Here is a 25,427-nt window from a genome sequence, read left to right on the forward strand (position 1 = left end):
GACTTATGAGAAGAGTCTGAGGGAGCTGGGCTTGTCCAGCCTGGAGAAGGGAAGGCCGAGGGGCACCTCAGTGCAGCCTACCAGTACCTACGAGGAGGTTACGGAGAATACAGAGCCAGGCTCTCCACCGGGGTGCATGTTGAGAGGGCAAAAAGCAGTGAGCGTAAGGTGATAGAGAAGAGCTTCAGCCTGGAGAAAAGAAAACACTTTTTCTCCATGGACTCAGTGCACCGTTGGAACAGGTCACCCAGAGAGGCTGTGCGGTCTCTGTCCCTGGGGGGTTTCAAACTACGACTGGATCAAGCCTTGAAGAACCCGGTCTGACCCTCTTTCTGACCTGTTCGACTGCAGACCTCCCGAGGTCCCTTTGTACCTGAGCTGTGTTATGATCCTATGATCTCTGGCTGTGTTCCTGATGCTCATGGGTCATGAATCCTCCTGCGCCCTATGTGGCCATGCAGTGCAAGGCATGGGAACTCCTCCTCCTCCTCCTTCTCTTCCTCCTCATCCTCCTCCTTCTCCTCATCCTCCTTCTCCTCCTCCTCCTCCCTCTTCACTGCAACTACAGCCTGGGAGGCACTGCCTCAGACCTCTGTGTGTTACTCCCGAAACTCATTGCAGTCAGCTTGAACCACCTCCACGTGCCTTGTCTGGCTGCGCACGGAGATGTAGGGAGAAAACCTGGGCTTTCCCGGGCTGGGATTTCTCCACCCCTGCAGTCTGCTTCTCTGCACCATCACTTTCTTTCCTACTTGAAGTTCATACGTGTGTGTTTTGGGAATGAGGGGAATGGACCCCAGACAGGACTCCTCAATACAGGCCTTGTATTCATGGTGAGGACCCCCTGCCCAGCCTCCACCTGCAGCTCCCGAGGGGCTCTAATCTCCTCTGCAATACCTGCCCGTCCCAGACAAACACCTCAGGTCCAGTTGGGCCTCCAAGAAAGGCACTCAATGTTTATGGTCAGCCCACTGAGGTCTGCCTGGAAAGGTGCGCATTTTTTTCAACATTATTAATCAGTCAAAACAACTGAGTACTTTTAATGAAATCACCATGTTTTCCCACCATGTCAGAAAGGGAATGTCCCGGAAGTGCATTATTCATAGGAGAAGTATTGATCTTCCCCTCTACTTGCATGGCAGCTACTCTGTCTACTCCACTGTGAGTTTCTTCTCCCTCACCTTTCACGTGTTCCCACCTCTCCTGATTAAGTGACCTCGCCTGAGGGCATCTTTTCAGCAGTCTATCTCGACACATACCCTTCCCATGGCTCTCCAGGTTTCCCCCTCCCCTGGCTCGTTGGTCACTCAGATGCCTCCAAACTATGTGATTGCTGCTTTGAGCTTCAGGGAATTAGAAAATTGCCCCATCTCTGAGAAATGTAATGAACTCTTGACACATATCCTTAATTATGTTTCTATCTATCCTTTCCTAACTCTATCTAAACCAGTTCTTGTGCAGATACCCCTTGTGGAAGGTGGCCCTCGTGAGGTGCAGCTTGGATATGGCGTGTGGAAAAGGAGAGTGTTTTGAAGGTTATCGAATTGCATCATGTGTGGCTTTTGTTTTTTGTGAATGAGGAGAAGTGCTCCTGTGGCAGTTCTCTGAGGAAAGCAGGAGGGAATTGGTGGCAAGGTGCTGTAACATCCAGCTGCAGCCTTCAGTGGAGAAGTCTGCTGTAAGGAGAAGTGATGCAAGGCCCAGGGGGCCGATGAGAGAAATGGAGGGGTTGGGGAGGTGAGGAGCAAGGATGTCCATCGAGTGTCTGGCGTCAAGGGACTGCTTCTCCTACCTGCCCATATCAGCTTAGGTGACCCTCTGGGTCAATACCAGTTCTATAATACTGTTATCCCTTCTTCAGCAAAATGAAAAATAAAAAAAAAAAACTTTAAAATGTATAAATAGTTTTTTAATTAATAGTCATTGAAATCTTCCCCTTTAATACCCCTCCTGAAACCTCTCCATTTAGCTTCTGAAGACTTGAAGAACATTATGGGAAGAGACCAGGCACACGAGGGCTCTCTGCCTTGGAATGAGCCCCATGGTGGTTTTGGTGCTGAGTCCATGGACCTGCAGTGCTGAGAGGACATTGCACAATCTGCTCAAGGAGTCAGAAGGAAACGCTGAAGTTTCTTGGAGTATTAATGAGCCCCACTGAGGGCCATTTCCAAGACAGACTCCCCACAGAGTCGTTAGAGCAGAAAATTGGAGGCAGTGATGACAGGCAGGCACGGGTCAAGCAGCGGTGGCTCTGGTGCTGAGTAAAGCCTTAGTGTGTTTTATCACACCAAATGCCAAGCCCTGACCCCGGCCCCTCAGAAGAGAGATCTTGTCCATCCCACACGGCTCAGGGCTCTTCATGGGACGTGTGGGGTGTGACACCAAGTGAAGGACAGCAGTACAACACCTCCCAGCCTCCCCACGGGGTGCAAGGTGGCAACATGTCCTCAGTGCCATGAGGTCAGTGTGTCTCCTCATCAGCCTTGGTGGCAGAGACATCCGCTATAGCCAAGGGGACAACGACCTCAGTTCTCTCAGGGCCTCTCAGCCTTGCCAGCACCCTTGCCCATCTCCACCATAGGCTGTCCTACACTGTCCCAAGCCCGCACCTCTTTCTCTGCAGGCTGTGGACATCCTGCACATATCCCCACCTTTTCCTCACCCCGGCATGTCCCTTCCTTTACTGACATCTCTCCATCCTCACTGGCTGTTCCTTCAAACACAAAATCATCCGCTAACCCAGACTGCCTCTGAGAGATCTGTTAGATTTCTCAGGCCACTACTGTATTTTCCTGAGCCTCCACTTCACCAGGCCAATGAGGTCCCCACCTCTCAGCTTTCCCACACATGGCCTTTAACCCCATCTTGGCAGACCTCTTATGGGCCCGCTCCAGTTCCTCCCTACTCCTCCAGAAAAGGCATGCCCACATGAGGCCACACTATTCCAGATGTGACCCCACACGTGCTGAGTCCGTGCTGGGGATTGATAACTCCACTGGCCATGGTGGCCACACTCCTCCCAGTGCAGACCAATGTAAACATGCCTATAATTAGGGTTTGCAATGCTGCCCCATCACACCCGGGCCCTTCTCCTCCAGGTTGCTGCTCATCCAGTCCCGGTAGAAGCCTGCCTTGCTTTAAGAGGGGTTGTTTTGCTCCCTAATGTAGAAGGTCAGACCATCAAAAGCCGAAGATTCCGCCTCCTTGAAAACGTCTTGACGTCGCAGTTGGCCAAATCCCTGAGTTTCTCAAGGTCTACTTGGAGTGAAGCTGCATTGTGCCAACTGTTAGTGTCAGCGTGCTGGTGGCCCACTGATCTGTGGCATCCCTAACAAGGTCACAGCATGAGGAAATTATAGGGCAGGGCAGATAAGAAATGAAAGGAGGAGATACTAGTTCAATGAAATTGCAAGCCACGGCAGGTACTACCATGGTGACCATCCCAGAAACACCAAATGTGGGACAAACCAGGGCAAAGCAGGCCCAGTGAGGGAAGGTTTAACAGGGGAGGGCTGTTTGTATGGGAGGGCCTGCGGGTGATCAAAGGGAAGAGCTTGGGAGGGGCAAAAGAGGGAAAAAGGAAATACAAGGTGTAGCCAAGGAAAAGGTCATGGCTGATCCTGGGCCGCATTAGACAGTGTTGCCCGCAGGTGGATGGCGGTGATCCTTCCTCTTCATTCAGCACTGGTCAGGTCACACCTGGCCTACTGGTCCAGTCCTGGGCTCCTCAGTGCAAGAGAGTCTGGGACATAGTGGGGAGACTCTAACAGAGGCCCAAGAAGATGATGATGCGACTGCAAGAGGTGTCCCAAGGGAGGTTGTGGAGCCTTGTGACGGATGCGCAATCGATGAACAATTCATATCAGCAAATGCTAAAGATGATAGAGGAAAAGGACTTTTGTGTAGGATGTCAGGCACCTGCCTAGAAGCCGCCTGTCAGGACAGGAAAGATAATAATAGAGAGAAGTGAGTGTTATTTGCCAAAGCATGAAAATTAGTTGTTCTCCGGAAGAGAAGCACATGTCATCTACTGGCTTTGCAGTTAAAAAGCACAATGAAAATATTTGGGGTTTCCATGTGCTGACTGGACGAAACCTGTGCCTCTCAGACTGCGGCGTGTGGTCCTTCGGGACAAGCACTGACCCCAACCCCGGTGGGAATTGTGAGGCTACAGTGCGTGCACTCTGCACAGCCCAGAAATCACCAGTGTACTGCAGGATCCGATTGCTGCTGCAGCAGGAAATGGAATTTCGCACGTCATAACAGACTCAGGAAAAAGGCACATTATTGCCCCACCCCCTGTACAATTCACCCCTCTGGCCAGTCTGAAACCGGGTGGGAGATGGCACCTGAGTGTTGATTATCAGCCTAATAATATGTTATCGTGTATTGCTGTGCCGACACATCTCCGCTAATGGCTGCGTACCCGCTAGTGCAGCTCTAACAGCCACGCTCCAGGCAGCCGCACACCCCTGGATGGCCGTGCTCCACGTCGGAGATATGTTCTTTACGGTGCCCTCGCCGGAGGAGGATAAAGAGAAACTGGCTCTTCCTTGGGAAGGAAGACAATACCCCTTTAACAGACTCCCACAGAGCTACAAACATTCACCCGCGATCGCTCATGCTGCGCTTGCTGAACTTTCACAGAGCGTTCCGCTTCCTCAGGATGTGGAACTCTGCCAAGAGATGATATTCTGACTGAAGGAACTTCTCCTGAGAGGGTGGTGTGTTGTGAAGCTCACTTATGACCTCACTGACAGTAAAGCCACAGCTTTTGTTTGAACAGTAGGCAATGCTTGTGTACCCACCATACACCCAATCAGTGCACTGCGATTAAATTGTACTCTGTCTGTCAGAACATAGAGTGTGGGCCTGAGAAAATGGGAACAAATGGCCGACCATTGCTGTTAATGCATGTGTTGTATGGCAACAGCAAGGATTTCTTGGGGAAATAACAGCATTAAGGCCCAAGACATCCGTCTTGACACCGAACAAAATGTTTGTCATTTTGAAATACATCCTGATGAAACCCCTGAAACTGTCCTTGTGCACGTTGGAAATGGATGTGCTTGTGCAAGAACCCTTTGTGATTCTGTAGTTACAGACGCCACCACTGTAGGTATAACAAATCACTCAAATATCTATCTTGGTCGTTTTGCTGTAGTCCAAGGCTGGGTGTCCCAACAGAAGACATGGACCTGCTGGAGGGGGTCCAGTGGAGGCCACAAAGATGCTGCGAGGGCTGGAGCCCCTCTGCTGGGAGGACAGGCTGGGAGAGTTGGGGGTGTTCAGCGTGGAGAAGAGAAGGCTCCGGGGAGACCTCAGAGCCCCTCCCAGTGCCTAAAGGGTCTCCAGGAGAGCTGGGGAGGGCCTCTGGGTCAGGGAGGGGAGCCATGGGACGAGGGGGAAGGGTTTGACACTGAAAGAGAGGGGCTTTAGGTGAGATATTAGAAAGAAGTTCTGGCCTGTGAGGGTGGTGAGACACTGTCCCAGGTTGCCCAGAGAAGTTATGGATGCCCCAGTCCCTGGAGGTGTTCAGGGCCAGGCTGGACAGGGCTTTGAGCAAACTGGGCTGGTGGAAGGTGTGGGGATTGGAACTAGATGGTCTTTAAGGTGCCTTCCAACCCAAACCATTCTACCATTCTATGATTCCTTGTCCAAACTAGCAGTAGTCTGGTTCAGGCTCCAAAGGGCGTAGAGTCTTAACCCGACCAAGAACTTCTCTATCTCTAAGTAGTTCTCTGAAAACAGAGAACAAAGGAACAGAGTGACACAGTGAGCATCGATGCATATGAGCTTGGAACACCGATCATGCAATTAACACATGAAGAGCAGGAGGCTTTTCCAAGACTTCTTTGTCAAGGAACAAAGTAAGCTGTGGGTACAAGTCCTCTCATGCAAACTTTTCCCATCGCAAGTCATTTGACTACAAGCCCCCTCTTTAGGCACGGACTCTTTGAAGTTGGTAAGATCCTTGGTAAGATCCTTGGTAAGATCCTCATTGGTAAGATCCTCCTTGGTAAGATCCTCCCCAGATCCTTGGTAAGGGACCGATGTTGCTCATAATCTTGCATTATAGCACACCAAGGTTTTGTATTGGAAACTTTGATTCTGAATTGGTAGTTTTGAATCATTGTGTCCTTCGTGCAGTAGGTAATCGAGGGAACCTTGCCACTGAAGTCACTCTTTACAACATCACTGAAGTCACATCTTTACAACATGTCTTAATCTCCTGTCCACCACAAATTGGCATCATGGACAGGACGTTAAATCTGATCTGATCAGGGTGACCAAGTAGGTCAGGGGAGTGATGCTTATAAAGCACAAGAAGAGGCTGAGAGACGTGGGTTTGCTCAGACTTAAGGAGCAAAAGGGAGACTTCGATGCCATCTTCACTCAGTGGGAGGTGACGAGAAGGAGCACGTGGAGCAGCGTGGCTGTAGAGACATGCACAGAGCCCTTACACTTCTCTGTGTGATCCAGAGCAAACTTTGCTGTTCTCAGTGAGATTCATCTCACCTGTCTCTGGCAACCACAGCACTGATGTCCCTGCCCACTGGCCCACCTCTGCTGCCTTTGCAGGTGCTGGAGCTGCTTCTCCTCGGGAAGAAGGCAAACAGGGTTGAGAGGACCATGCTCATTTGGCAACAGCAGGGCACAGCTGGACCCTGTGCACCTGCTTTGCAGGAGGAAGAGATCCTGACTGGGAGGACAGATCAGCAGATCAGCTCACCGCAGTCTGCCTCAGGGAGATATTTTGGGGCGCTCTCCTTTCAGAGGCAAAGCCTGAAGGAAACTCAACTCATACCACACACCAGGTCTGCATGGCTTGGAGGCAATGCCTGCTTGCCCCAGGGCCAAGGCTGTGAGGAGGAGAGCACTGCCCATGTGGGTCAACAGTTGGCTGAGGACTTGGTGTTGGTGATGGGGTTAGGGGCTCAGCCACCACGGGACCCTGTATGCAGATCAGTGTCTGCCTGGCAGAGACGGGATCCACCTCCCCAGAGGGGCAAAGGAATCTTTGACCTTGTAAGGGGTGTGTTAAACTAAGGGTTAGAGGGAGAGGGCATCTGCTTGAGGGTAGGATGGCTCTACCAGAGTGGTGAGGGAGTGGCAGAGAGGGTCAAAGAGTGAAGATCCGGGGTGATGTGACAGGAAGGGATTGAAAAATCAATAAAGGAGACCTTAATCAGGTCACCTCCAGCACTTGTGTGTAACAAGGAAGCGCCTCCGTGTCACCGTGATGGAGAAATCCCCAAAGCCTCTCCAGGAACTCAGCATGCTGGGGTGCCTCTCTAAAGTCTCTGCACATTAATGCACGTGGCACGGGGAATTAATGTGAGGAAGGAGAGATCTGGGTGCAGTTGCCGGGCTACGATCTGTTTTGGAACACAAGATGGTCGTGCAAGGAGGGTGGTGGTGAATGGAGTTCAATCCAGTTGGTGTGCAGTCACAAGTGGTGTTCTCCAGGGCTCAGTGCTGGGGCCGGTTCTCTTTACTATCTTTATCAATGACCCGGAGGAGGGGATCGAATGCACCCTCAGTAAGTCCGCAGATGACACTAAGCTCGGCGAGCGTGTTGATCTGCTTGAGGGTAGGATGGCTCTACAGAGGGATCTGGACAGGCCGGACCGATGGGCCGAGGCCAATGGTATGAGGTTCAAGAAGGCCAAGTGCCGGGTCCTGCACTCGGGTCACACCAACCCCAGGCAGTGCTACAGGCTTGGGGCAGTATGGCTGGAACGCTGCCGGGGAGAAGAGGGCCTGGGGGTCTTTAAAAGGTGTGTAGGTGTGGCGCTTAAGGACCTGATTCATTGGTGGACTTGGCAGTGTTAGGCAGTGTTGGGCGAAAAGGCTTCAAGTTATGCCAGGTGAGGGTTAGACTAGATATGAGGAAAAATTTTTCACTGAAATGGTTATTAGACATTGGAAGGGGCTGCCCAGGGAGGGGGTGGATTCGCCATCCCTGGAGGTGTTTAAAAAAGGGGTAGACGTGGTACTTGGGGACATGGTTTAGAAGCGGTTTTGCCAGGGTAGCTTAGTGGTTGGACTTGATGCTCTTCAAGGTCCCTTCCAACCTCAGCAATCCTATGGTTCTATGTGGTGGGGCGGCTCCCAGGACTAGAGTGTGGCAAGGGAGGGTCTCACGGTGTGGGGGCTCAGGAGGGCAAAGAGCACCGGCACAGGAGCCTGTGGAGGAGCAGAGCCTGGGCTTTGTCCTCGGGAGCTTCCCCAGGACCTTGCTGGGTGAGCAGGGGCTGTGCTCTGCAGACCTTCCTCTCTCACGGGCAGACCTCCCCTGCAGGGATGGAGTGCCCACAGCGCAGGAAAGTCTTTCCAGGGGCTAGTGTCTCTGGCGTGGCAGGGGTGACTGCCTTTGGAGCAGCCCCTCTGTCCAGAAAGAACTCAAAACCCTCTACTCCTTCACCTTACTGCAACGGTTAGTGTCCCTGCTTCTTCTCATGCTGCAGATGAACATTTCATTCCCTGCAGGGAAGAGGGACACCCCTTTGCCCATGGGTGTCGTGGGTTGACCCTGGAAGGCAGCTAAGCCCCACACCACTTGGGGGATGGAGGAGACAATGGGAAGGGTGAAAGTGAGACAACTCATAGCTCACGATAAAGACAGTTTAATAGATAAAGCCAAAGGTGCCTGTGCAAACAAAGCAAAAGAAGGGATTCATTCTCCACTTCCCATCGGCAGGCAGTCAGCCACCTGCAGGACAGCAGGGCTCCATCGTGCGTAGCGGTGGCTTTGAAGACAAACGCCGTAACTCCAAACATCCCCCCTCCCTCCCGCTTTCCCCCGGTTTCCATTGCTGGGGCACAGGCTCATATGGTCCGGGATATCGCTTTGGTCAGTTGGGGTCAGCTGTCCCCGCTGTGTCCCCTCCCAACTCCTTGCCCACCCCCCGCCTACTCCCTGGTGGATGAGAAACAGAAAAGGTGCAGACACGCTTCGGTGACAGCTAAAACAGGGGGGTGACACCAACAAATCCAAAACACACAACCACCCCGGCATCTAAGGAGAACATTAACTCTCTCCCAGCCAACCCCAGTACAATAGGGGGGACACCTCCCACGAACCCTCTGTACAGAAGCCATCTCCTGCTGTACCACCACGTTCACCCTCAGGAAGGGGCACTTGGGGATCTCTTGGGTCAAGAGAGACAAGAGGCAGCAGCATGCAGATGGGGTGAGCGAGCAGAGAGCACGACAGCCCTCTGGGGACAACTTCCTCACCGCTTCAGAGGGAGAAGAGCCTCACGAAGGACCAGGGTGGGAAGAGCTACGGAGCAGAGGATGGCTTTCACCCACTGCTCCCTGGGTCACGGGCTCACTCCTTCTGGGTCCCTCTGCCCAGGACCGATGCCAAGCAAACCAGGTAGCGCCCACCACGGGGATTCCTCCTCTGCTCACAACCTCACAACGTTCCCCATGCCTTCAGATGGAGGGAGAGAGCAGGTGCTCTGGGAGGGAAGAGGACAACAGCTTCTCCTGGAGGAGACACGCATGAAAGCGCTATCTACAGTGCAGTACAAGCGAACACTGAGGTCACTTCTCTACTCTACGGCAAGCGTCTTGCAGGAAAGGCTTTCAAACTTTAACAGACTGTTACATGGGCACAATACACACCTCTCTTACTTTGTGACTACAGTCTTGGTAAATATTTCAATGCTTTCATAAGGGAATACACCATAAGCGTGGCATTTGAGAATATACGCTCTCTATTCATCGCCTTCCACCGGTCCTCCCACTCCTTCTGAGTTCTCTCATACAGCTCCTGCACACCTGGGGACAGAGGAACAGAGGTGTTGCAAAGGTGGGAGCTGAGCCCCCAGGCTCCCAAGGACTACTCTTGTCCCCCCCACCAAGCTTGGCCCTCGACAGGCAGTGACATTTCTGCCCCCCAGAAGTTACTTTTCAGCTCCTTGTCCTTCTCTGCCAGGGACAGTTGGGTGTTGACGATGATTTTTTCCAGAGCCTCTAGGCGCGGGAGGAACTCCAGCAGGACAGCATCAGCCTGCAGGAGCACGGATAGAAGAGGAGTCGAAGGGAGAAACAGCAGTTGGGGGAAATGGTTTCCTGGGGGAAGGGGATGGGACGTGCAGCCTCTCCCCTTGAAGGGGAGCTGCTCTTGTGCTTACCTTCACCCCCTTGCCAGGCAGCTCACGATATTTCTCCAACAGTGCCTGCTGGTCTGCTTTGAACAGCTCATAACCCCCTGACACACTGTACACACCAGCACTGATGTTTTTGTCTATGTCTTGGTAGAGGTTCCAGAGAGCAGCCTCGCAATTGCGACGGGACACCTCCTCGTTGGCCTTGCAGAACGTCGCCTTGATGGCCTCCACCTGGCGCTGTCCAGAAAGATGCAGAGCAAAGGCATCAGCCCAGGCTGAGCTGCGGCCGCCGCTCTCATTCTAGGCAAAAATCAAGCCCTGTTTCCACGGAAATTGGGATCTCCATCTGTGGGGTGATCAGCTGGCAGGTGAGAGATGGGGAGGGCATTGTGCACCCACAGACATCTCTGCGCCAAGGTGACCGGGAGCAGAGAGCATGCCAGGGGATGCCAGGGACCCAGAGAGCATGCCAGGGACCACGGGCTTCACAAAACAGAGGGACAGGAATTAGTCAGCAGGAGAGGGGAAGCATGTCCCTGGTGGAATCCCAGCTGGGCTGGGGAGCACCTACTGTAAGATCTGCCTGGAAATGGCAGATGTCATCCCCGAATGCCTGTTTCTGGAACAGCTCCAGTGCCTCCCGCTCGCACTGGCTGTGCAGATCCAGGAGCTCCTCAACGGTCTCCGTCGGCAGCTGCGCCCGCTCATCCATCAGATCGTGGTACAACTTCACAGCCTCTTCCACTGCCGCTGCATTTGCAATCTTGGCCAGGGCGAGCACCGCACTCTCCAGGCATGGCACTGCCCCGCTCTGGATGGACTCCACGTAGGCCTCTGCCAGTTTCCCCAGCACTGCCAAGGACGACCGAGGATGAGAGATCGGCAGCCCCAACACAACCCAGGCTCCCCTTCGGCCCCGGCTCCTGCCATATCCCTGCTGCCTCCCTGCCAGAGCCTGCCTCAACTTCTCTTCCAAACTCTTTCCCACCCGCCTCCAACACCCAGAACCTCCAAATCCAGAGGCAGGCACAGCAGCCAGCAGAAAACCTCTCCCTTTCCCCACCGGCATCATTTGACTCTGCATTTGACCCCTCCCCAGACACAGTGCCAAGAGCTGCTGGCCATCCAACCCTCTGGACAGCCGTACTCACACGTCCCTGTTATGATGCCGCCACCGGGGATGGTCTTAGGTGAAGACTTCTCCCAGATGTGCCTGCAGAATTTCTCCGCCTGCTGCTGGAATTCAGGATCGATCTTATGATCCTGAAGCTCCTCCAAGCGGACCAGGTCCCTCTTGTGGGCTGGCTGCTCAAAAACGAAGCACTTGCGATTCGGAAAGAGCTGGCGGATGCATTCCCGGGGCTCATTGTAGCGCTGGATCTCTGGGCTGTTACCTGTGGGGTAAGGGGACACGGAGCAAGTTCACCGGGCTTGGGCTGCTCTTGACTTACCCTGAAATGCCGCTGAGTCTGGGGCTGGACGTCTCCAGCAGCACAGCACCATTCCCTTACCAGCCTTCAAATTCAGTGCCTTCTCCAAGTAGTCATCCTCAGAGATTTCCTTCCCATCCACCTCCATCTGCAGCGTGAAATCCCGGACAGTCCAGACAAACGTCGGGAAGAAGGAGGCAAACTTTTCGGAATCCTTCCTTTTATCGTTACTCTGCTCGGGTGCTGCTTTCAACTTGACATGCTCGGACAGCTTCATCACATAGCTAGGGAGCTGGCTAAGGAAAGAGGGAGCTCTGCTCTGAAGGCAGGGGCATCGCCATCCTGCAAGCCCCCAGCACTTCCTGGGCAAGAGGGGAGACTCTGCGGGGACAGACAACTGCAGGGAACCACCGGAAGGAGGAGGGAGAAAAAGCCTCAGCCCTCAGCTCCACCACATGGCACTCCTGAGGACTCAAAGCACATCACTGGGCACCACCAGAAGGTTCTGCCACTGTTGGAGGAAGTAGCATTTGTCAAGCCCTTGCCCACCACACAGGCAGAGGAGGGCATCCCTGGTGCTGCTGTCCCACCAAGGATACTAAAGTTGCTCCATGGCCTGCTGGTCAATGGTGCCTCTGCTGTTGTAGATCAGGGTGCTGGAGAGCAGTACAGTGAGCACAAAGATCCAGGTGTCGTTCTTGGTGTCGCCCTGGAACAACAACCCATGCCTCTTGTTAACAACACTCCCAAAGTCTGAGCAGAACCCCAGAGCCCCAGACCCTGAGCACCCCTAACCAACATGCCATGGCAAGCCCAGTGTTTGGAGACATCCACCCCCATGCCACCCCCATGTCTTTCTGCAGCCGCGTTATCCTCAACTCTTTACTCTCAGGGTGCCACCACACCTCTATCCAAGTGCTCCCTGAGCTCCCCATTCCCGTTCTGCTGCTCTTTGCCAGAGAAGCAGAGGAATTTGGCACCTCGTCTACCCCAACCGCCTTCCCCATGGCCGCCGGCTCTTCCCAGCACACAGGTTGAAGGCCTCCACCGGTGGTGGGAACACCTGCACTCTGGTCCCCGTGGCTGGGCCCTCAAGAGCTTCCCCAAGTGCTGGGAATGCACAAAGGCAGCTTCCGCCTCTGCCACACCTTCTCCACGTCGCCCAGCCCTTCAGTGTCCAGCAGCACCAGAGTGTGTCCAGGCTGGCAGGGGTGAGGTACACACCACATCCAGATCCCTTTGGTGTGGGACTGCAGGCCGCAGCCCAGCGAGAAACCTGTGGGGAGGACGTACGGCTCTCCAGAGTGCTACATCGAAAGGGGGAAACCCAGGTACCTTGGCCAGCCGGGGCCGGGACCTCCCTCACCTTTCCTCTGACCAGCCAGCCTGTTCATGAGGTAGGACTTGCCAGTGCGGTACAGCCCCGTGATGCCCACCACCACCACAGGCTGGGTGATCTCCGACAGCACCTGCAGGGCCTCCTGATGCACCACCAGCCTCTTCGTCTGGCTGTTCTCAATGAGGCAGACAGGCTCCGGCATGTGCACTTCAGATGCCATTGCTGACGCAAACGCAGCCTGCGGAGGAGACGGCGAGACGGCATGCTTAACAAGGTGGGGGCACCCCACAGTCCAAACAGGGACAGTCGTTATCACCCTGCTTCATTTCTCCAAGCCAATCATGCTTTGCATCAAATTCCTTCCACCACACCTCCTCTTTTGGCCCATCGCAAGCGATGCTGCCAAGACAACGACGACACTTGGAAGAGGTGCACATCCCCTTCCCGTTGGCCACACAACAGGAATGGCTCAATTCCGCAAAGCCCACTGGGACCGTGGCAGTGCTCTGCATTGTGTCCTGAACCCCCCGTGGAAGTTTGCTGAGTGCCGAATTGTGCAGAAATGGGTGTGGGACAGAGCAATGGCCTCAGGCAGGGCTCTAGGGCAGAGGAATGGCTGCAGAGTCACAGCAGCACCAAGGGAAGGATAGGTTAGGGGGTGAAAGTCAAGCTTCTGGGAGCTGCCTAGGAATGTCTCCATAAATTTCGCACACCTGACCCCGTTAAACCCCGTCTCACCCCCCACTGTGCTTCTCACCGGGACATGAGTTCCTGCACAGTGTGCAGTTAATTTTCAGCAGTAAGAAGAGGCTTAGCTAAAACGTGAAGTTCCTGAACACAATTGGTCCTGTTTTACCTCAAAACGCAACCACCATGACAAGGCCCCGCACCTGTGGCTTCCCGGGTCAGAAGGAGGCATTCCGCAGCCCCAGTGTGCAGGGCTGCTTGCCCGGGCTGGGGGGAGGCGTGAGGGGAAGGGACTCACCGCTGTCTTCGTCCCCTGTCCGGAGCTGCAAGAGCTTTGCTGCAGCTTGGGTCCTGCCCTGACTTTTATCCTCTGCCCGTGGCCAGCGGCCCCTCTCCTGCTATTCCGGGAAATCAGAGTGAGTCATAGAGCGAAAGTGAAAGTCAGGCACTGGTAGGCAGGAGGAAAACCCCACCCAGAGAGACCGCCCATGGTTTGACAGGGCCCACAAGCTCAGCACAGGAACTCGGAGCAGACAATGTAAAGACAGTTTAATAACTGAAGGACCAAGAACAAAAAACAAGCGACCCAAAAGCAAACCCTCACCACCTCCCAGCTGCCCAGACATGTTCAGAGCTTCACCGACTTTGGGAGATATCTACCCCCCTCTTCCTCTTTGATCCCACTTGATTGTTGACTAGCATGACATTGTCCAGTGTGGAAGCGGGGTGAGATGCTGGAACAGGTTGCCCAGAGGGGTTGTGGATGCCCCATGGAAGTGGTGGAGGACCCATCGTTGGAAGTGCTCAAGGTCAGGTTGGTTGGGGCTTTGAGCAACCTGATCTAGTGCCAGATGTCCCTGATGACGGCCGGGGCGTAGGACTAGATGACAGCTTGTATCCGTCAAGTGGGTCCCTCACCTCCCCAGCCCTACTGCCCCAACCTGACCCCCCATGGCCTTATCTCCCCTTGGGGCACCAACCCATGGGCTTCCTCTTCTGCTCCACACACACCCCGCCCCTACGGCAGCTCTCTCACACACGCCCTGACAGTCCTGCCACGGCCCCTGCTGCTCTCCCACATCGGTGTCCCCACAAATGCTGCTCCCCATGCCCCTCTTGGACATGCCACCCCCCAGGCAAGGGCCTGCCAACAAACACCCTGGTCAGCCCCTAAACCCCTGTGTCCCAACACGCACGCCACCGACCCCTGTGTTCCCCTCTTGCTGACACACACCGTGCTCCCCTCGCACTCATGTCCCTCACGCCGCCCTCTCAAGAGGTCATGCACCACTGACACACAGACATGTTCCTCAGCGCCCCCCACCCGAGCAAGCCTCAGGCCCCATTCTCCCGTGGGCACCTCGTTCTCTCAGCAGCCCACCATGGACATGCCCTGCACCCCGTTTCCCTCACTGAGCGCTACCCCTGCCCTCTTCCCCTCCCCAGGGGATGCCATGGCCCCCTTGAAAATTACCCCCATCCCCCACAGACTCCCCCATTCCCCCTGTGCAGAAACACCAAATCGCTGTTCCCCTTCTGTCCCCGTCCTCCACATGCCCCCATGCCCGTTATCCCACACAGGGGCGTCAAGCATCTCCCTACAGTGTGGGCACCCCACATCCCTGTTGCCCCCCGCTCTGTCCTCCCAGGCCCAGATCCCATCCCTCTGACCCACCCCACGTGTCCCCTGGGCCATCTCGCTGCTTGCTGCAAACACCCAGCACTGACATGCTCATCCCACAGGCACCCCACACTCGGGGGTCCCCTCAGGTGCCTGGGGACCCTCGTCAACCCCCCTCATACCCCAGCCTGGACCCCAGGACCCCCTCCTTGGCTGGCTGGTCCAGCTTGAAGTTTGCTGGTGAGTGTCCACCAGGACTGAAGAAGACACAAATATTTACCCCTCCGGCCAGCAGCAGGGACTCGGGCTCTCACCCGTGGTCCCACTCCAGACACTGGCACTGAGCCCCTCGCTCACAGCAGTCCTTCCCAGTAGCTGTTTTTTTGGGACACCCCAAAGGCTGGTGGCCAAGACGGCCACATGCTGCAGCAGCAGCACCGAGACACCCCCCTTCTTGCCCCAGGAGCTGACACTGGGACCCCACTGCTGATATGGGGTCACCTGTCAAATGCTGTGGGGTATGGGGTCAAATGCTGTGGGGTACGGGGTCAAATGCTGTGGGGTATGGGGTCACCACTGGACATCTGCATTTGTCTGTCCCACTGGACATCTGCATTTGACACTTCCTACCTGGAGTAATCGGTCACCTCCCCTTGTTCGTGGTGACGCTGATGAATTCCAGGTGAAAACGGGGCCAAGCGGGAATCTTACCGAAATTCTGCCTGGCCTTGGCCATAAAACCGAGGATGAGGTGACACTTCTGGTCCTCCAGGCATGGCTACAGTGTCCCCATTTTGGGAAAGAGCATCATTTGGGTGCTGCGTTGATTTATGACATTTACTCAACTTTTGGACCCTGCTGTGACTTGGGCTCTCCCGTGACATCAGGAGGAAGCGGGTTCCAAGCCTCCTTTGCGGGCGCAGTTTGAGGAGAAGCGGGCAAAAGTTCTGCGAAACATCTATCAGCAGAGAATATCTCTACACATGAAGGGTGTTTCCCCTTTCCGCGATGCCCTTCTTACTTCTCCAGCAGCTCCTGGTGGACACAGAGTCTTCTACGGAGTCCCGCGTGGGACAGAAGCCGACCTTTGAGTCTGCGGTCTTGGATGAGATGCCTCTTCCACCCAAGAGTTTTCCTTGGTCACTCAGAATGAGAGTCAAGTGGAGGGCATAAAAGAAATCTACGTTATTTCTCTGATGTTCGCCCCTTTCTTTTCACACCGGAGCATCTGCCCGTTCCTCCCCCAGACGATTGGCAGTGAGATGTCCAAGCCCCGGTTTGGTCACCGACTGCCTCACCGAGACCTGTGAAACTCCATCACGATATCTGCGGTATTTCTCTGCCCTTTTCCCCACCCAGAAATTTTAACCCTTTCTTTTAAATTCCTTAGGAGAAGATCCACCTCCCAGCCCGAAGGGAAGGAGCCCCAGGAATGCAAAGCCATGCAAATGTATGCAAATAACACAAGTGGAAGTGTCCTGAGGAGGTGTCCACCTCCTCTGGCGTCCACCCTCCTCAATTAGATGCTTTAGGATTTGCTCATCCCCGTTGAAGGACCAAGCAGGAGGTTTTCAGTGCGTCCACCGAGAGCTCCGCAAAACGTAAACCCAATTTCAGAATGAGGCTGAAATTTGCCTTGAAGAGGGCGGGAAACTGGTCATTAGTTTCGGTGTTTCAGGGAAAGGACATCTCCAGGGACGGGGGTTGCATCTGGGTCCCTGCTCCGGTGGCCTTCCTCAAGGGCAGAGGGTTGTACGTCCCTCACCGTCAGCAATGCTCACCGTTGCTCTCAGTGCCCCCCCCCACCCCTTGCAGCGACGCATTCATTAGGAAGGGGGGAGGTGCGGTTTGTGGTCCTAAAATCCACTTAAAATGAAAAATAAAGGAAATCGGGGCTGGAGTGACCAGCCTCTGCCTTGCTGGGGGTCGCTCTGCAGGCGGAAATGAATGGAAAAAAAAAAACAAACCAACCCCAAAACAACCACCAGGTGCTACGCCACAGTTATCGGTGGGGACGTAAGGGATAAATATTTCTGTCTGAGTCACCTTTCATCTGCCAGGAGGCCCAAAACAGCACCGGGACACTCACGGTTGCCCCATGAGAGGCCTCCAAGTCTCTGCTTCTCAAGGGCTTCTCCCGGTGGCTCACTGACCCCCCCCCCCCGTGTTTTGTATAAACGGGACCGCCAATAGGTGAAGTCTTAAATCAAAGAAAACGCTTTCATTGCAAACGACCTTTTTGAAGCCACCTTTAATTGCCTTAGACCAGGGGGACCTTCAAAACAGCAGAGCAGTAAGTTGCGTTTGTCCCCAAGAGGGTTTGAGTTTGTGCCTAAAGAGGAACAAACCAAGAGGGACCCGAGCCGAGACCTTCTTGGATCAGCCCCAAAGTCATCGACGGAAGAGGCAAAGTCCTTACGGTGGGAAGGAGAATCTTCTGCACCAGGTCTCGGAGCGATTCACCAAACTGCTCCTCGAGGAGTTGCCCGTGTCTCCACTTCGGGGGCACTGGAGCTGCTGCCGCTCTCGATTCTGCTCGGCGCTGAGTGTGCAACACGGGAAGTTAAACCAAAAAACGCTCCAGCCGAGGAAGGTCAGCCGTCCCCAGGGACCGCAAAAGACATGAGAGCCACGGGAATGACTCGTTTTCCTGGAAAAAGAATGGCTATTGTTTGGAGTGCGGCGAGGAACGGCAATGACACGGAGCTGCGTGGAGCGGCGACACGCTGGAGGGAAGGGATGGCATCCAGAGGGACCTGGACAGGCTTGAGGTGGGCCCGTGTGAACTTCATGAAGTTCAAGGGCAAGTGCAGGGTCCTGCACGTGGGTCGGGGCAACCCCGAGCCCAAATCCAGGCTGGAGGATGAAGGGATGGAGAGCAGCCCTGGGGAGAAGGACTCGGGGGGGTCGGTGGGGGAGAAGCCGTGAGCCGGCAACGTGTGCTGGAAGCCCAGCGAGCCCCCGGCAACCCGGGCTGCATCCCCGGCAGCGTGGCCAGCAGGGCGAGGGGGGGACTGTGCCCCTCTGCTGCGCTCTGCTCTGCTCTGGGGAGACCCCCCCGTAGTGCAGTGCTGCCTCCAGCTCGGGGGGTGCCAACAGCAGAAGGACACGGAGCTGGTGGAGCGGGGCCGGAGGGGGCCCCGGAGATGCTGGGAGGGCCGGAGCCCCTCTGCTGGGAGGGCAGGGGGGAGAGGTGGGGGGGTCAGCCTGGAGAAGAGAAGGCTGCGGGGAGACCTCCGAGCCCCTTCCAGTGCCTAAAGGGGCTCCGGGAGAGCTGGGGAGGGACTCTGGGTCAGGGAGGGGAGCCGTGGGACGAGGGGGGGCGGTTTGGCACCGGCAGAGGGCAGATTTAGGGGAGACAGCGGGGGGAAATTCTTCCCCGTGAGGGCGGTGAGCCCCTGGCGCAGGGTGCCCCGAGGAGCTGTGGCTGCCCCATCCCTGGAGGGGTTCAAGGCCGGGTTGGACGGGGCTTGGGGCAACCTGGGCTGGGGGGAGGTGGCCCTGCCCGGGGCAGGGGGTTGGAACTGGATGATCTTCAAGGTCCCTTCCAACCCAAAGCATTCTATGATTCTATGAATCACCAAAGGAAAACAAGAAGAAAAATTAGCGATAAACACTCCCGGAGCTGAAACTGAAGCCCGGCCACAAATTCTCCTTCCAGACGACAAAGTTCTTCCTCAGGGATTTCCGAAGGGCGTTTTTTAAGTCTTTGCTTCGCAGGCTGAAGATGATGGGGCTGAGGAAAGGGGTGAAGACCGTGTAGGACACATCAACGAGAGCACTCGCTCCCGCAGCGGGGGGCGATCGGCCTCGCAGGTAGATGACGGAGGCGCAGCCGTAGTGCAGCACCACGACGGCGAGGTGGGAGGCGCAGGTGGAGAAGGTTTTGCGCCTTCCTTCTGCTGAAGGCATCTGCAGGATGCGGCCGAGGATGAAGGCGTAGGAGAGAAGGATGAGCAGAAAGCAACCCAACAAGGCAGTCATGCAAAGGACGTTGACTACGGTGGCGACCACCTCGCCACCAGCACAAGCCAGCTGGAGCAGGGGGGGCACGTGGCAGAAGAAATGGGCGATCTGGTGGGACTGGCAGAAGGGTAACTGGAAGACAACGCAAGTCACCAGCAGCCCCAGGAGGCCCCCGCCCAGCCACGAGGCGACCACCAGCTGGATACAGAGGCGGGAGGTCACGAGGGTGTTGTAACGCAAAGGGTGACAGATGGCCACGTACCGGTCATACCCCATCACCGTCAGGAGGAAAGAGTGCGTGAAGCCGAAGGTGAAGGAGAAATGCATTTGTGTGGCACAGCCCAGGAAAGAAATGGCTCGAGTTCCCGGGATCAACCCAGACAGCATCTTTGGGGTGATGGAGAAGGTGTAACAGAGCTCCGAGAAGGACAGGGCACCTAGGAAGAGATACATGGGGGTGTGCAGCCCCCGATCCACCCCGACAACAACAACTATTATCACCGTATTTCCAGCCAGGGTGACCACGTGCACGAGGAGAAATAGCACAAACAAGGCGAGCTGGAGTTCGGGAAAGCGGGAAAACCCGGTCAAAACGAACCCTCTGGGGGCGGTTTGGTTGTCTCTTTGCATTTGTGCTTTGTCGAAGAAGAGCGCATTTGATGCCGCAGCTCGTGGTGGAAACGGCACCTACATCAGACTTAAAATTCTCGCTTTCTAGCTATCTCCCGGGAGAAATAACGTGGAAATCGATGTGCCCGTCTGAGTTCTACCAAACTTCTTCTTCTTCCCTTGCCCAGCAATATCTCACGTACCTTGAGAGCTTCTGTCCTGGTGCAGCTGAGAAGAACTCCGGTGACGTCCCTAATTTACATTAAACTCAGTCCTGATCCATGCTGACACTCGATGGCCAAGTCAAGAACTGCCTACAATCACAGAACCGCAGAATCATTGACGTTGGAAGTCCCCCCGGAGATCGTGGAGTCCACCTGCAAACCCAACACTGCCGAGTCCACCACTAAAGCATGTCCCTAAGCGCCACCTCTCCACGTCTTTTGAAGACCTCCGTGGTCACCTTTAGCCAAACCCCCGGTTTCTCCGTGACGGTTGGTATCGGGACTTGGTAGGTAACGGAGTTACTCCAATCAGTCCGTGAGGACCCAACCGTAAGAGCAAGAGGAGCAGCTTTACGTGAGCAGAAGACGGGCGTGGTGGGCTCCAGCCTGGTGCGAGGACAAATTTGGGGCTATTCCCTTCTTCAGGCTGAATTTCCCTGTGGACACTCGGTTGGGTGTCAAGCGCAAAGCACCTTCTCGTTCTCCACCGCTTAAGGTTGTGCCGCGTCCCCCACGCGTAGAGGCGCCGATGGCAACTGGGAAGAAGAAAGTAGAAGAGCGGGAAGGGCGTTAGGTCCTCGGTGGGGTCAGAGGGCCACAGCACCACAAGGTTGGGTTCCAAACCTCCGTCAGCCTCTCCCCCGAGACCTGCACCCACCGTAGCAGCTCGTGGGGCTTTTTGGATGGGGATGGGAGCGGCAGGAGACCTCCCCCTGCACCTTCTGCACCGGGATGAATTCGAATCCTTCAGCCCCATCAGATCTGGGAGAGTGGTGGGACAACACCCGGGAAGAACAACGCGGTCAGCAGCCCCACCGGACTCCAGGAGAGTCAACCGAGCTACGTCTTAAGGGGATGTCCCACCTACCTCTGGATTCCCACCATTTTTCTTCTTCTAGAGGGGAACGGGCGCTTCTTGCAGGGCCACGTCCCATTGCATCAGTCACTTACCTTCAGAGGGGCCGACTCACCCCGTGCCGGGCGTCCTCACGCTCCAGGAGATCCAGTTTGAGGGAGGCCTCGAGGCACGGGGGATGTCGGAAAGCAGAAGAGATGCCGTTTGATGTCACCGTCTTGGAACTGGAGGAATTCCTTAACACCTTAAAAACTGGTTTTTCCTCCCGCCGGTGCTTTCGATGCGCCCGGGCTGCGGGAGGAGAAGCTGTTCCCCGTCCTCCCAACCCACCCAACTTGATGGAAAGGATGAGGTGAGGAGCACGCGTTCTTCCGGGAAGGACGGACACACCGAGCGACGGCGTGATCAGCCGCGTGAATGATCCCGTCGTCCTTCTCCCTCCGTGTCCGACCACCAACGCCGCTCAGACAGAGGGAATTAAATAGTTTGTAGGTGGAGGCACCGAGTTGAGCGTCATCGTGTCAGCTCAGATGACACCTGGTTCTTACAGACGTCCCCCAGATGGCAGCAGGGGCTGAAGATCTCGCGTTCCCTTGGTGCAGAAGCTCAGCCCAGAAGACGGCTCCCTCCCTCCTTCCCTCCCTCCCTCGCGTCTCCGGAGGCGAAGCATCGCAGGCGGAGGTCACCCCAACAGCAATCTTGGAGCTTCTCCAGGGGTTGGGCAAAGGGCAGCACCGTTCTTCACGCCCCGGCGGAGGACAAAACCTCTGCCACGGATCCTGGAGGTGACGCCGTCACCCGAGGAGAAGTCCCAGCAGACGGGACTGCTTCGGTTTTCTTGAAGACCTCAAAGGTTGAGACCTTTTTAGCTCGAGAAATCCACGGGTTTGGCGCAAGGAGAGGTGGGGAGGGGTTACGCGCGCAGCTCGTGACACGCCGTCACCTTCCACCCACACCGTGGGACAACCAGGTCTCCGCCAGGACCGCGCTCGGAGAACCCAGTCGGGAGGTGCCATCTCCCACCGCTCGCCACCAGCCCAAGGGCCTCATCAAGAGGAGCTCACAGGGTCTCCCGGGGCGGCACAGGAACCTCCTCGTGGGTCTGGGACAGTTTAATGCTGTTTTTTTAAGCCTTAATTGTGAAAAATTCAACAACAGACCCAAACCCACGAAGGGGTTGACCGGTTCTCCAACAGACACCCACGGGTGGGGAGGTAAACGTGACCTCTCGCTTTTCCTTCTCAAGGTGTGAGGTGAGACCTCAGCTCTAACTCCAGAAGCTCTCTGTGGAGGAGGTATCTCCACCTCGGCCGGTTCCTCAGCTCTGCCGAAAACTGCAGAAGATCTGGGCCAAGGTGGTCGGGGCACAAATCATCTCCAAGCTATAGATGGCCACTTGTAGGGTCTCCGGCTCCAACCTACACCTTGGTGGCTACCAGAGAGCTCGGGGTGACCAGTTCGAAAGCAGATCTGGTGCACGGACCAAGCCTCTAGTCCCGCGGCCTCACCACCGATATCTCCAGCGTCAACTGGAGCTTCTGATGAAGTTCCCCAACTGAGAGCTCCGACGGGTGTAGGATACCCCCGGAGAGCTTCTCCGAGGTTGTCTCTGGCAAGGTCCATCGCCTCGGGACAGCCCTCCGGGATGGAGGTGGCCTCGGGGCAGTGAGGGAGGGTGGAGACGTGTGGGGAGGAAACCCTTCCCCACATCCCTGACCCCATCCCTGACCCATAAACCCATCCCTGACCCCATCCCTGACCCATAACCCCATCTCTGACCCCATCCCTGATCCCCCATCCCACCCCTGATCCCTGACCCCATCCCTGACCTAATCCCTGACCCATAACCCATCCCAGACCCATAACCCCATCTCTGACCCCATTCCTGATCCCTCATCCCATCCCTGACCCCATCCCTGAACCATAACCCCATCCCTGGCCCCATCCCAGACCCATAGCCCCATCACTGACTTAATCCCTGACCCATAACCCACCCCAGACCCATAACACCATCTCTGACCCCATCCCTGATCCCTCATCCCATCCCTGACCCATAACCCCATCCCAGACCCATAGCCCCATCACTGACTTAATCCCTGACCCATAACCCACCCCAGACCCATAACACCATCTCTGACCCCATCCCTGATCACTCATCCCATCCCTGACCCATAACCCCATCCCTGGCCCCATCCCAGACCCATAACCCAACCCAGACCCCATCCCTGACCCATAACCCCATCCCAGACCCATAACCTCATCCCTGGCCCCATCCCTGACCCATGACCCATCCCAGACCCATAACCTCATCCCTGACCCCATCCCTGATCCCTCATCCCATCCCTGACCCATGACCCATCCCTGACCCATAACCTCATCCCTGGCCTCATCCCAGACCCATAACCCATCCCAGACCCCATCCCTGACCCATAACCCCATCCCAGACCCATAACCTCATCCCTGGCCCCATCCCTGACCCATAACCCCATCCCTGACCCCATCCCTGATCCCTCATCCCATCCCTGACCCATAACCCCATCCCTGACCCATAACCCCATCCCTGACCCCATCCCTGATCCCTCATCCCATCCCTGACCCATAACCCCATCCCTGACCCATAACCTCATCCCTGGCCCCATCCCTGACCCATGACCCATCCCAGACCCATAACCCCATCCCTGGCCCCATCCCAGACCCATAACCTCATCCCTGGCCCCATCCCTGACCCATGACCCATCCCAGACCCATGACCCCATCCCTGACCCATAACCTCATCCCTGACCCCATCCCTGATCCCTCATCCCATCCCTGACCCATAACCCCATCCCTGACCCATAACCTCATCCCTGGCGTCATCCCAGACCCATAACCCCATCCCTGACCTAATCCCTGACCCATAACCCGTCCCAGACCCATAACCCCATCTCTGACCCCATCCCTGATCCCTCATCCCATCCCTGACCCCTGACCCCATCCCTGAACCATAACCCCATCCCTGGCCCCATCCCAGACCCATAGCCCCATCACTGACTTAATCCCTGACCCATAACCCACCCCAGACCCATAACACCATCTCTGACCCCATCCCTGATCACTCATCCCATCCCTGACCCATAACCCCATCCCTGGCCCCATCCCAGACCCATAACCCAACCCAGACCCCATCCCTGACCCATAACCCCATCCCAGACCCATAATCTCATCCCTGGCCCCATCCCTGACCCATGACCCATCCCAGACCCATAACCTCATCCCTGACCCCATCCCTGATCCCTCATCCCATCCCTGACCCATGACCCATCCCTGACCCATAACCTCATCCCTGGCCTCATCCCAGACCCATAACCCATCCCAGACCCCATCCCTGACCCATAACCCCATCCCAGACCCATAACCTCATCCCTGGCCCCATCCCTGACCCATAACCCCATCCCTGACCCCATCCCTGATCCCTCATCCCATCCCTGACCCATAACCCCATCCCTGACCCCATCCCTGATCCCTCATCCCATCCCTGACCCATAACCCCATCCCTGACCCATAACCTCATCCCTGGCGTCATCCCAGACCCATAACCCCATCCCTGGCCCCATCCCAGACCCATAACCTCATCCCTGGCCCCATCCCTGACCCATGACCCATCCCAGACCCATGACCCCATCCCTGACCCATAACCTCATCCCTGACCCCATCCCTGATCCCTCATCCCATCCCTGACCCATAACCCCATCCCTGACCCATAACCTCATCCCTGGCGTCATCCCAGACCCATAACCCCATCCCTGACCTAATCCCTGACCCATAACCCGTCCCAGACCCATAACCCCATCTCTGACCCCATCCCTGATCCCTCATCCCATCCCTGACCCCTGACCCCATCCCTGAACCATAACCCCATCCCTGGCCCCATCCCAGACCCATAGCCCCATCACTGACTTAATCCCTGACCCATAACCCACCCCAGACCCATAACACCATCTCTGACCCCATCCCTGATCACTCATCCCATCCCTGACCCATAACCCCATCCCTGGCCCCATCCCAGACCCATAACCCAACCCAGACCCCATCCCTGACCCATAACCCCATCCCAGACCCATAATCTCATCCCTGGCCCCATCCCAGACCCATGACCCCATCCCTGACCCATAACCTCATCCCTGACCCCATCCCTGATCCCTCATCCCATCCCTGACCCATAACCCCATCCCTGACCCATAACCTCATCCCTGGCCCCATCCCTGACCCATAACCCCATCCCCATCCCCCACATGTCCGGTTTCCCTCCCCCTCCCCCCCCGCAGGGTGTGTGTGTGTGTGTGTGTGTGATGCCCGGATTGTTGTCCCCAATCCCTGCCCCCCCCCCCCAACAGCGACCGCTCCCAATTTCTCTCTATTTTATGTTAAAATCACTTTACATGTAAAATACAAAAATATGCCCCGCGGGAGAGGGGGGGAGGGGAATAACCCCCCCCTCGTGACCCCCCCTGTCCCCCAGGCTCCAGGGGACCCCCCCCACCGGGTGACAAGGGACAGTGTCCCCCCAACCCCCCCCCCCTTCGAGGTAGTCA

The 25,427-nt window shown here is 56.0% G+C and overlaps 2 protein-coding genes across 2 annotated transcripts; both read right to left on the minus strand.

Moving 5' to 3' along the window:
• Positions 1-8,614: 8,614 nt before the first annotated feature.
• On the minus strand, positions 8,615-13,113 carry LOC309682517 (guanylate-binding protein 1-like; the record flags this gene model as incomplete). Its single annotated transcript, XM_082496608.1, has 10 exons — positions 8,615-9,470; positions 9,637-9,792; positions 9,922-10,024; positions 10,149-10,361; positions 10,696-10,976; positions 11,276-11,518; positions 11,636-11,838; positions 12,154-12,263; positions 12,703-12,830; positions 12,921-13,113. 9 exons carry the CDS (start codon positions 13,111-13,113, stop codon positions 9,653-9,655), a joined length of 1,614 nt encoding a protein of 537 aa, XP_082352734.1. The 3' UTR covers positions 8,615-9,470; positions 9,637-9,652.
• Positions 13,114-18,804: 5,691 nt separating this feature from the next.
• LOC309682532 (olfactory receptor 10H1-like) lies at positions 18,805-20,713 on the minus strand (the record flags this gene model as incomplete). The annotated part of the gene is made up of 2 exons (XM_082496631.1): positions 20,207-20,713; positions 18,805-20,090 (listed from the first exon to the last, which is right to left on the minus strand). The coding sequence occupies exon 2, from the start codon at positions 19,795-19,797 to the stop codon at positions 18,805-18,807; it is 993 nt and encodes a 330-aa protein (XP_082352757.1). The 5' UTR covers positions 19,798-20,090; positions 20,207-20,713.
• Between the last annotated feature and the right edge of the window lie 4,714 nt (positions 20,714-25,427).

The sequence above is a fragment of the Vanellus vanellus genome (genome assembly GCF_965231255.1).
Source record: "Vanellus vanellus genome assembly, chromosome: 30".
NCBI classification, from domain to species: Eukaryota; Metazoa; Chordata; class Aves; order Charadriiformes; family Charadriidae; genus Vanellus; species Vanellus vanellus.